The sequence below is a fragment of the Phalaenopsis equestris genome, unplaced genomic scaffold (assembly GCF_001263595.1).
Source record: "Phalaenopsis equestris unplaced genomic scaffold, ASM126359v1 Scaffold000402, whole genome shotgun sequence".
NCBI lineage: Eukaryota > Viridiplantae > Streptophyta > Magnoliopsida > Asparagales > Orchidaceae > Phalaenopsis > Phalaenopsis equestris.
The window spans coordinates 129,791-141,850 of record NW_018164844.1 but is presented as its reverse complement, the minus strand read 5'-3'; the positions used below and the strand labels follow the sequence as shown (position 1 = coordinate 141,850).

Below are 12,060 nucleotides of genomic sequence, written 5' to 3'. Positions count from 1 at the left end.
TGCTAGCATCTTGAATAATTCCAATTATTTACATTGGGTGGCTTATTCGCAAGATCTGAAAGTTGTGGGTGTTATCTTTGTAAAAAATCTGAGAATATTGGTTGGCCTATTTGCAAAAATCTGAAATATTTGCGGGGCTTATTTGTAAAAACCTGAAACATACGCGTGTTATCTTTGCAAAACCTGAAACATTTGATTGATATATTTGCAAAAACCTGAAAGGTGTGGGTGCTCTTTTTGCAAAATCTGAAAAGTGTCGGGTGTTCTTTTTGTAAAATTTGAAATTTCAGGGTTGTGGTTTTCTTCGCCGTGATGGTTTAAAATTGAGGCTTTTGGAGATTTTATTTTTGGTGTCTCATATGTGAAAATCTGTAATTTTAGGTGGCTTATTTGAAAAATCTGAAACTTTGGGTGGCACTTTGAAACTTTATTCATTTGCGGCCTTTAATCCATAAAAATCTGGCAGAGGGATTTTGCTTTGACGATTTCTCGCATGGCAATGTGAATAATCTTGTTAATCTGCGTCTCTTTGAATTGCCCCCAAGATGAATTTTCTAGTGTAGTTGGAGTTAGGAAGTTAAGGTCACTTCAGGAACTCATCTTTTCTTTTTTTTTTTTTTTTTTTTTGTGGTGGTGTTCTCCGAGTTTTTTTTTTTTTTTTTCTTTTTCTTTTCTTTCGGGGAGTTTGGGAGATTTCTAAATCTCGTTTTGGAAAAGCATTTGGTTGACTTGATCAATCCTACGTCTTTGGGGTTTGAAAAAAAATCAGCGCGGAGGGATATTTTATGTTTGTTAAGAAAGACCTCGGGCCCTACTTTTCCAGGTCTTTTCGATAGGAGTTTTTGAGAACTGATCCAGTCTCCTTTTCGTTGTTTTAGATGGATCAGTGTCTCCTTTCTCTCACCCCATTTTTGTTCTTTTATTTCCTTGCTTCTTGGTTCGGTTTTCGATGCTTATGTCCGATGCATAAGTATCCACGTATAGCCTTTTGCTATACGTGAAACCATCAAGCAAGGTCGCAAGTAGTCGTTTTGGGGCGTACGGTGTTGATGATAAAGGCACACCGAAGATAGAGCAGAAAGATGCCCTATCCTATAACATCAAGATCCATGCATTTGATGGACAATAGAATATGATATCCTTCACCGACAGTGTATTGCATATTTTTTTCATGTATTACAAATTTTTTGTAGTTTGATTTGAAGCAAAAGAAATGTAGAGTAATTTTTTTAGAGATTTGAAATCCCCAGAGCCCTTCTTTCCAAGGCACTCGAAAAGCACCCAAATCGAGCAATTTCCAAATCATGTATTCTAACTACACACAATTCCCATCTACCATCATTTGTTACCCCACCCACTGCATTTCAATGTATTTGAAATGAAACACAATAAATAAATAAAAATGCAATTCAGTACATTCACTTTCATCCAACCAAACAACTACATACATTTCAATTACATTGTATTTTTACAATGCATGAATTTCAAAAACATGAAACCAAACAATCATCTAACAAAACTAACAACAATGCTTAGGAAAAGTGATTTGAGAATATAATTGAAAAGAAGAAAGGCTAGCAAAGATCTTCCACAATGTAGATTCTACCTTAATTCTACTAGCTATCAAATTTTGTGTATGTGAAAAAACTATATAAGAAAGAATTGGCTCTTATAATTTCAAGAATTTTTAAAAATTCATATACAAAAATTGCCAATCACATAATATTTTACCATAACAAAAACATAAGTAGCAGACAATGTACTGACAATAATGATGGCAATAACAAGAGGCTTGCAAAATTATATTTCAGTTGACTGAAAATAACATCCTTGGACTTGGCAATCTAATGCAAACAATTTTTTAAAAACATCATATGCATGGTTCTTATTAGAAGAAAGAGGACTTGCTTTTCGGTTTAAAAGCATTAGAGTCACCTGTTAAAAGGGCATCTAGGGTTACCACAAAGGCAAGAGCCTGCAAGTGTAGTAACCTTAGTCCCCCCTATAAGGAGACGACTTGCTTGTTTTGTTTTAATATAAATAAAAAGATAGTTGGGCTGGGTGTTAGTCTCCCCTTCTTCCTCCCCCATTATGAACATCCATTCCTCATTTCTTCACAAAACTTTTTCTCTTTCTCAATCTTCCATCCACTTTATTTCATTCTCCAATTCTTTTTCAACCAAAAATGTCCTCTAAGTTGCAATCTCACACAACCAAGTTTTTATGATTAGCAAGAACTAAAAGTAAATTTTTTATTTTAGTGTGTTTCGCAAATCCTCAATTTGTATCTTTAACATGTATTATACCCTAACTATTGTATAACAAATACCTTTTCCAAATTTTTAAATTTTGTAAATATTTGTTGAATTTTGTTAAAGAATGTAGTGAGTAATTTAATAAATTATACATGTCGGTGTTGTGTAAATTTAAATAAATATATAATCAGCATAATATTAATAATCAAACATGATTAAATTTCATAAGTAATTTAAAATTATACTTGATAATTTCTTGACGTATATGTTAGCATAGACTTTATAATCAGTTAACAAATTAAATACTTTTTAAATTCTTGTTAAAGAAAGTTGGGAGTAGTTTAATAAATTATATATGTTTGTGTCGGATGTAAAGTTAAAATTAATATATTATCAATATAATAATAAAAAAAAGCTTGATTAAACTTTATAGGTGAGTTAAATTGTACTTGATAATTTAGTGGACATTGAGCATATACATTAATAATATTCTATATTTCAAACATATAAAACCTAAATAAATACACATGTAATGCATTTAATTATTTTTTATGGATAATAGAGTAGGTGACATCTTTACACCTTCGTAAGTTGGTGGAAAAAACCATACAATATAAGTTCCAAAACTTGCCACATTTGAAGATAAAAAATGCTGAGTTATTTAATCATTAACTATGATAACTAGATATATAAAATTAATCTAGTTTATCTTTCTCTTGAAAGTGATGGAAATGCTGCAACTCATATCAGTGATGAAACCTATGAAATAATATTAATGGAGGCCGACCAACACACAATAATAGTGTATGTGAAAATTAAACTTATTTAGATTGTTAATCATGTGGCTAAAATAACACTACATGAATAATAATGAACAGACAAATTGGTTAGTGTCCTAGTACCGATGCAAATCTAACAGTTAATTTAAGAGTGGACCTAAGATTTATGTGTTTCACAAACTTAGCATGCCTACATTGTCTTTGGATGCATATAGAACAAGTAACTCCAAACAATAGTCTCTTTAGCAATGTCATCTGATTAATCTAAATCTTTCATAAATGATCCACCACCTCATTCATGCATGACCGTAGAATAAAGCACGAGAGGCAATGAACAGTGCATTTACTATTGATTCTAATGAAAACAATAACGATCATGAAATAATTAAGGAAAAAGAGGAAATAATATTGAACTTTTAAGACAACTTAATTGGTAGCATGCCCTTGCCCGTGAAAATAATAATGATTATATGATTTTCTACAACAATTTAATTTGTGCATGTCAATGATACACAAGTGGGATACAAATGCAAATTTGTAATGGCTCAATTTATAACATAAAATCACATCGAATAATTTTGGATAAGCTTCATATATCCACGTTTTTCCCATGGAAAAAAGAGATCCGATGCACACCAAATAATTGTTCAAATATTAACAATATCAAGTATTATATAGTTTGCCCAAATAAAACTAGATAGATTGTAATTTAGGTGTAACATTATAATCCATCATTACCATATCTTTAGTGCCTATGGGGTTAATCTATCCCAATTGGTAGTAGTTTGTCATCACCAATTCACTTCAAATTTTTGATGTTATTACATACTCTAGTCATCCACAAACAGCTTGTCTTAAAATCAAGAGAAAACATAAGCTACATGGAGATAATACTTAATGTCAAGGTTTTAAAGGTAAAAACCTTGGGATGCCAAACTAAAGGCTATCAAGGCTAAATTCAAAAGTTGGGAAGAAACTTATCAATTACTCTTAAAGATTCTTGAAAATAATTTGCTCTACTTCTGAATCTTTTGTTAATAGGAAAAAACAAACAAATTGTATTTATTTTAATTTCTCTTTTGGGCCCAGTATATCTAGATGTGTGATACATTCAAATTATGGGAGAGAGTAACTGTACATAGGTTTAGACATGATACAAAGGTTTCTCAAAATCAGTTTAGCAAGTCTACTATAGAAGCTACACATGTATTGAGAGGTTTGATGGAGAAGTACAGAGAGTGTAAGGATGATCTACATATAACTTTTGTTGATTTAAAAAAAGCTTTTGATAAGGTAACAAGAAAAATACTTTGGAGTGTTCTAGAAAAGAAATGTGTTGATATAACTTATATTTAAATCATTAAAGATTTGTATACTAGAATTGTTACTTGTGTTCGAATAAGAGAATTGACCAAGTATTTTCTTATTTCAGCTAGATTACATCAGGGATCAGCTTTAAGCCCATATCCTTTCGCTTTAGTTTTGGATGTTCTTAGAAGACATTTACAGGAGAACGTACCCTGATGTACGCTTTTTGCTGATAATATCCTTTCAGTGGATAAGACTAGAGAAAGATTTTAGGAAAAAATTGAATTATGAATATCAAATTTAGAGTTTAAAGACTTCATTCGAGTAGATCTAAAATTGAATACATGGAATGTAATTTTATTAATAGTAGATCTAGTGACGCAGTCGTAACAATGAGTGGTCAAGTCATTAAAAAGGGTGAATGTTTTAGATAGCTTGGGTCTATTGTTCAAAGTGATGGCGACATAAATGGGGATGTTATTAGTAGAATTCAAGTTAGATGGTTGAAATGGAAGAATGTGTCAAGCCAATTGTGTGATATAAAAGTACTGCTTAGACTTGAAGAAAAATTTTATAAGCAGGTGGTGAGACCTTCAATGCTTTATGTCACGGAATGTTAGCCTATTAAAGAGAAGCATAAAACTAAATTAGGTGTTGCTGAGATGAGAATGCTTAGGTGGATGAAGGGCTTTACACTTTGAGAGGAAATGTGAAACAAATATATCCGTGAAAGGGTTAGTGTTGTTCCAATGGCAGACAAAATTAGAGTGTCATCCTAGATGGATTGGCCATATTAAACGTCGACCATCTGATGATCCTGTTAGGAAAGTAGATGTTTTAGATTTGACTTTTGGTAAGAAAGAAAAAGGTGGACCTAAAAAAGACTTGGGCATGTCGTATAAAAAATGATCTTAATCTATTAGAATTAAATGAAAATATGACACTAAATAAGACACAATGAAGAAAAAGGATTGATGTATATGACCCCACTTAGTAGGAAAAAGGCTTTGTTGTTGTTGTTGTTGTGGGCCTAGTATATCTAGATGGAGATTTTTTCAACCAGTCCTAAGTTCAAGTGGTACATTCCTACTCAGTAAACTTGGAGGAACATTGTTGGAAGCAATTGGAATCAATGCAAACAGTGGCTTATTCTTCTTAGATATTTTTCTTGTTGAGTCAACATATAATGAGTCTAATTTTGGCTCCTTAACACCCTATACAAGTAAAATTGTCCAACAATAAATATATTTGTGCATAACATTTGACATATATGTCATTTTGTTTCGCGGTGGTCACGAAAATTTACAATTAGCAACACGTCATAGTATAAAACATTTATGAGAGAACAATAAAAAGGCACTAAGGAACATGAATATACTAGACATTGAAACTTTATACTCTAGAAAAATGAGTGTTATCTCACAATGTATTGGTCAAGCAATAGTAATGACATCATGTTGTTCAATCAATGTATGATAAACATTAAAAATGTTAAGAAAGAAGCATTCACTTAACACACTGAGAGAGAAATAACAAAATAGGCATAATCTCATGATTGTGGTTTCAAACATGGAATATTGATGACCAATAATTCTAAATACTTTAATAGATATTTGTACCCTGCATGGGGGTTCCCAATAAATGCAAGTAAACTTAATTTACTGCAATACTACTAAATTATTCTTGAAGTGCTCTAATGCTATGCAGGACCAAAAAATTGCAAACAAATTGAAATTTGTATCTCAGACCATGGTTAAAAGGCCTTTGAGGCTTCTACTTAAGGCACACCTCACCGTGAGGCTCATAGAGAACATCTCAAAGCTTACAATTTTCTTATTCACACGCCTCAAAACTTACAATTTTCAGCCTTATGTGAAGCTTATGCCTTTTTTTCATTCAAGGTGCATGCCTTGACGCTTCAGGAACTCGGGGAAAATGCCAAAAGTTTATCTCAATTTAATATACAGAAACTCATTTAAATTGCATATAAGATGTTTAACTGTTTAAGATATAATTTTAGGTTACAAGCTATGATTTAGGAATTCAGTGACAAAGTGATTCAGTTCAAGAATGCAAGCACCTAGTAGTCAGGAGCAGAAGACCGAAGCAGGGCTACCACTTTTGAACCTACGGAATTGCAAGCACCAAGGAGGAAAGTTTGAGATTGCAAGTAGAGAGGGAAGCATCAAGTGTGCAAGCAAGGGAGCACTGAGTGGGCTGATCATTGTTTATTTTTTACATATTTTCTTTCAAGAAAAAGAAAGATATTTCTTAGCGTATTTATGTCTTAAAACTACATTTAATTTTAACAAATTCTACTTGCATTTTTCATAATGTTAATTTTAATTTTTTTACTCATCATTTTCTATTTTATCTTTTTTAAAATTTTCTTTTATTAGCTTTTAGTTTTAATTTTAATTTTTCATAACATAAGATTTTAATTACTTTTCATTTTTTACACTAGGTTTTATTTTTATTTTTTAACTATTTTTTTCATTTTTAATTATTTTTAAAAATTTATTTTTGTTTCGTTTTATTTGATTTTCAAAGAATTTTTTAATTGATTTTTTTCATTCTCTATTTAAGAGTTATTTTGTATTATTTTTTTTTTAGTTTATTATAATGGGCATTGTTCTAAAAAAAAGATCTAGCTAGAAAATATAATATTGAAGTAAGAGTTCCAAAAGAAGGTGCAAAAGTCTATATATTTAAATTATAAATTTTGTGCAAGAAAATTTTCTAAGGATATTAAAAGAGTGACAGATCACCTAACTTACGCACACTATGTTTGGAAAATGTGAAGAACTGCCACGTGACATTAAAAAGGAAAGTGTAGAGTAACAAGAGAATCAAAGGGACAAGAGCTACCTACAAAGCTAAGTAAGACAATAAAAGATGACAAATGGGGTTATTAGTGATATCATCATTACATGTATTAGCATATTACTTTACCTACATTTTTATTATAAAAATGACAAACTTATAAATAAAGGAGGTTCCTATTGTTTTATAGTATGTATAGCCTTCTCACTTGGGCAAAATATCTAAAGGCAGCTAATGATTAACTTGAAAATTTTTATTTAAAGAATGGAATGTTTGGTTTCAAGATAGGCCAACCATGCAACAAAGCACACTCTCCTTCTAAATTTGCATGCATTTAAATTTTTTAAATTAAGCATTTGCATTTAAGCTTCCTATATCTTACATGAACTTTAAGCGTTTGCAATTAAAGTTCATAATCTTACTTATTTAGCATCTGTGTGTCAATGTAATTGAAACGCATTTGACTAAAGGATACTAAAACGGAAGAACTTATTAACGACAAATATGAATAAATGGTATATGTTATATTCAAGAAAAAATAAAAAAAAAAAAAGACAAACACCTCCGACACAGAGACAAAAAAAATGATGATGAAAATGATCCTTTTGAGAGTTGATGATGTCAAATTTTGAAAATAAATGAATAGCTTAAAAAATTATGAAAGATTTAAAGTTCAAGATGATGAAATTACCTTGAGTGGTGATAAAAATAATAATATCATTGCTAGCATTATAAGGGCTACCAAATTTGGTGTGGCTTCTACTTAACAATTATTTAAAAGAAAAAAGAGAAATGGAGTTGGAGAAATAAAAAAGTAAAAAGGTAGTTCAGTTATAGTAAGAGATTTGGGCTTCGTTTGATAGCACTTCACCATTTATAGAAGCCCTTTTAAAAACAAATTTAAAAAAAGTAGCAATATAACATTACAGTTTCTAACATTATTAATCCGTTTGAATTAAACTTCGACCTTAAAAGCCACCGTTGCGTCCCTTGCCTAGCTCACATTGGCCCCGAGCTCACCCTGCAAGTCCTCTTAGTTTTTTTACTCTAATCTCCTTCTCTCTCTCCCTTTCTTTCTTTCTCTCTCTACATTTTTTTCTAACTCGTCTTTCTTCATTATGTCGGTAGAGAGGAAAAGCTGAAGAAGGAGATTGCCGATGAGATGTGGCAGACCTTAAGTCGAGCTCTAATGGCCTCCCGATCAACTCAAAGGAAGATTGGGAGCTGAGAAGACGAGTGCGGGTGAAAGAGTTTGTGCTGGTTCTCACCGACAGTGATGCGGGCGAGTGTTCGGCACTCCTTGCGCTCCTCGACAAGATCCAAACGAGATTCAAAACACTGAAACGGAGGAAAGTCTTCACAATCTCAAAACAGCGAATATCGTCGTTCTAGTAGAAGCACTTCTTTCGAAGTTCGTCAGCCAAATGAACGGCAAGCGTTCTCTCAACGTTCTCGGCGACGAAAATGAGAGCCGCAATCCCAAACGAAGCCTTAGGTGTATTACCAATTTGTTATTTTAGATTAAATTACATAGACTCCAATACTAATTGAAATAAAGAATAAGGATAAAAGTAATTGAAGAAGATTTTGAAGATAACAATGAGACTAAATTGGTGGATAATAAATTATTCTATATAATAATTCTTCTAAAATCGTCGAAAGTGAAGAAAAGCATGATCTGGATCCTTATCATCATGACTTACTCTAGTTTTATGTATGTGAGTGCTCATATTGAATCATATTTCACTAAGATTAAGATCTAAGATTGAGATTTATTTATTTTTTTTATTTGTGATTTTGTGATCTATGATGATGAACTAATATTATTTTATGATAGTTTATGACATCTTTAAATTTTTTTTATGGGGCTTACTCCTTTATCAACATCAATATTCAGAACTCACCATGGTAAGACAATGCTTTAGTTCATAATTTTACCTTTTTTTTAACTTAGCCTCAAGCCAAATGCCACTACAAAAACATAAGTACGGAGCAAGAAGATATTTGCAGCTTATATGTATCGACATTCATAAGTACCACATTTTTGGCATAGCAAGCAAATTATTTTTGTGTTCACATAAATTATAACAGTGATTGTAGGTGTACATGAAGTCATTCTCAAACCTATAATATGCCATTATTATAAATAAATAATATGCTAGAGGTTTTTGAATCACCCAACAAATGCACCATGCTCCACATGTTCCATAGTTATACAAAAATGCAGTAGACATTATTTCATTTAATTCTAAATTGCTCGTCATGGCTACAATATGACACTAGAATATGCATAGTTTAATTTCTTGTGCCATATTTAAGACGGTCTGGCCAGCATAAGTAGACATTAAAGATCTACTTGAAATAATTGAAGGTTAAAATAACGTAGCAAATGAAATATAAGTGTAAAAAGCATCAAAAGGCATCAAAGAATGATGAGCTACTTATGAGATTAACTATAGAAACAATCATAACAAACAAAGACATGGGTAATATTATCTTGAATAGTAAAAGTCGAGGTCTGATACATAAGAGCTTTGTTGAAACAAATCAACAAAATGTCAGGTTAAACAATATTGAAATGGGTTTCCATATAGTTAATGGAACTTCACATAAACAAAAGCAAGAGCAAAAGTTGAACAAACAGCAAATGCCTATTATATTATTAAGGCATGCCACTATGAGATTAGAGGATACTCAGTGACAAATTTATCATAAGATGACATAAAGAGTTAATAAAGGTGCCACTACCAAATAAAAAACGAAGAAATTCATCATTGGTGAAGATTGATAGCAATGCAAAGTACAATATAATGCACAAGGGCTCCTAATTGCTTCAATGCACAAAGCATATAGTAAAGTAATGCTTTTACTAACTAGAATGGCCACAGTTTTTATATTATATAGGCATGTACTATATGCATGCAATAATCATTAAACTAGATAAACTCAAAATCACATTATGCAATAAATTTTTAAATTTTCAATAATAATAATTTTCAGCTATCAAAAAGAAAAAAAATCAAAAACAGAAATAATGATTTGATGAAAGAATGCGTAAACATCAAGAATACTTGTTAGCTTGAGGGAATAGTTAGAGATCAAGCAAAGGAAGCATTAAACATATAAGAACACACACACACACACACACACACACACACACACACACACACATACATATATAGATATATATATAGAATACTTGTTAGCTTGAGGGAATAGTTAGAGATCAAGCAAAGGAAGCATTAAACATATAAGAACACACACACACACACACACACATATATATATATATATATATCAAAAGAAAATAGAGAACCAAATGACCAATGGCGTAATGACTATAATAAATAGCAAGGAGAAACAGATGTTCTTGCCTAGCTATTATAGTAGATGCTGAACTAAACCACGACATTTGTGCAAGGATTTCATTCTGATTTTAATCTAGGAGCACTACACTACAACACGATGTGGCAAAGCATCTCAACACGTGCTTTACTTTATGAAAATCCATTTAACACTAAGCACTTATTTAAGACATGCGACTACTATTGCATCGATCATATTGCATTAAAAACTGAACAACCTACCACCAAACACACAGATTTAAGACAATGCAGCCGCACATGAAACTTTTTTATGAATATCCATTCAAAAATAACTCTGCACATGTAAGGAATTAATTCAAAAGATGTAAGACAGCAAAAATCTCACTCGGGCCAATCAACCCACCAGTTTAATGGCAACCTCCTCATTCGTCTGTAAATTCGTGCCTGTAAGGAAGCGCAAAGCATCAACAATTACGTACCCAACAAATCACAAATCTCTAACCCCAATTTTAAAAAAGCACTCCCATGCATACCTAAGTAGATCTCCCCAAAGGAGCCGCTCCCGATTTTGCGACCGAGCCGGAACTTATTGCCAATACGAGGCTCCATCCAAAACAAGAATCTTCTCCAACGAATCCAATCCCTAACCAAAAAACAAATCTTGCTTTTACGTCATGAAACCTCCCGATCGACGTGAGACCCTATCACTGAAACCCAAATCCCAAACCATCGCGATTACTAGATTAACGGATAAATCCTTCCCTTCTGTTAAATCTAGGGCTTGGCTCGAATCGAATGATTGGGAAGGAAAGAAAAGGGGGGAAGGGGTGGTAATCGCATCGTCTCCTCCCACATGTGCTTCGAAACCTCTAGTCCTGGACTCGTTAAATGTTTTGCCGTAACAGCAAAACGATCTCGAAAATTTGGCTTCTTCTCACCACTTCCTCCAACAAAGGCCAGACTTTGCTGAACCAGTCCAGAGCCATGAATCCGATACAAGAAATAAAGGTATAATTACGACAGAATTGCTGTCATCTTAAACAAATTTAATTGGTCAGTGGTTGAAGAAATGAGGAGAATTGGCTGCCGAGGTGGTTGGGAAGATGCATATATAATGCATCCGTTTGTGTGTTTCACTGGCACTAAAATTGAGGAGAATATTTGGGCCACTTATTTAATCAAATTATTTCCAGATATCATTGTCATTTTTAAATTAATTTTATTAGGTGATGTTCCTACCATATCATATTTAGTTTATATTAAAAAATTGATGTGATGAGAGAGTAATTTTGATATAAGTATTAAATATACGAAATTAGTACTTCCATTTCAGATGCATGTAATCTTCTTTTAAATGGAAATTGACATACCGAGCACCTAATACTGATGTATTTATCTATCTCACATCAAAACTCTCATTTTTATAAAACGGACACCCTATTCATGGATGAAAATGTGGATTTGACTGGCGGAGAGTTGTCGAAAAGGTAAGTTAAGTGCTTGATTTGTAAAAATGAGAATTTAAGTGTGAGATAGGCAAATGCAGAAGAATTGGGTGATGTATATGTA

The 12,060-nt window shown here is 32.2% G+C and overlaps 1 protein-coding gene across 4 annotated transcripts in view; it reads right to left on the bottom strand.

Annotated features, from left to right (window-relative positions):
* LOC110026806 (casein kinase 1-like protein 2) overlaps window positions 1-11,584 on the bottom strand; it is a 38,640-nt gene extending 27,056 nt beyond the window's left edge. For all 4 annotated transcript variants that reach the window (XM_020727953.1, XM_020727954.1, XM_020727955.1 and 1 more), the window contains exons 1-2: window positions 11,025-11,584; window positions 10,895-10,935 (exon numbers count right to left, since the gene is read on the bottom strand). In XM_020727953.1, the coding sequence (XP_020583612.1) occupies window positions 10,895-10,935; window positions 11,025-11,100 (117 nt within the window). In that variant the 5' untranslated portion in view covers window positions 11,101-11,584. The remainder of the gene's footprint in view (window positions 1-10,894; window positions 10,936-11,024) is intronic.
* Window positions 11,585-12,060: the final 476 nt, after the last annotated feature.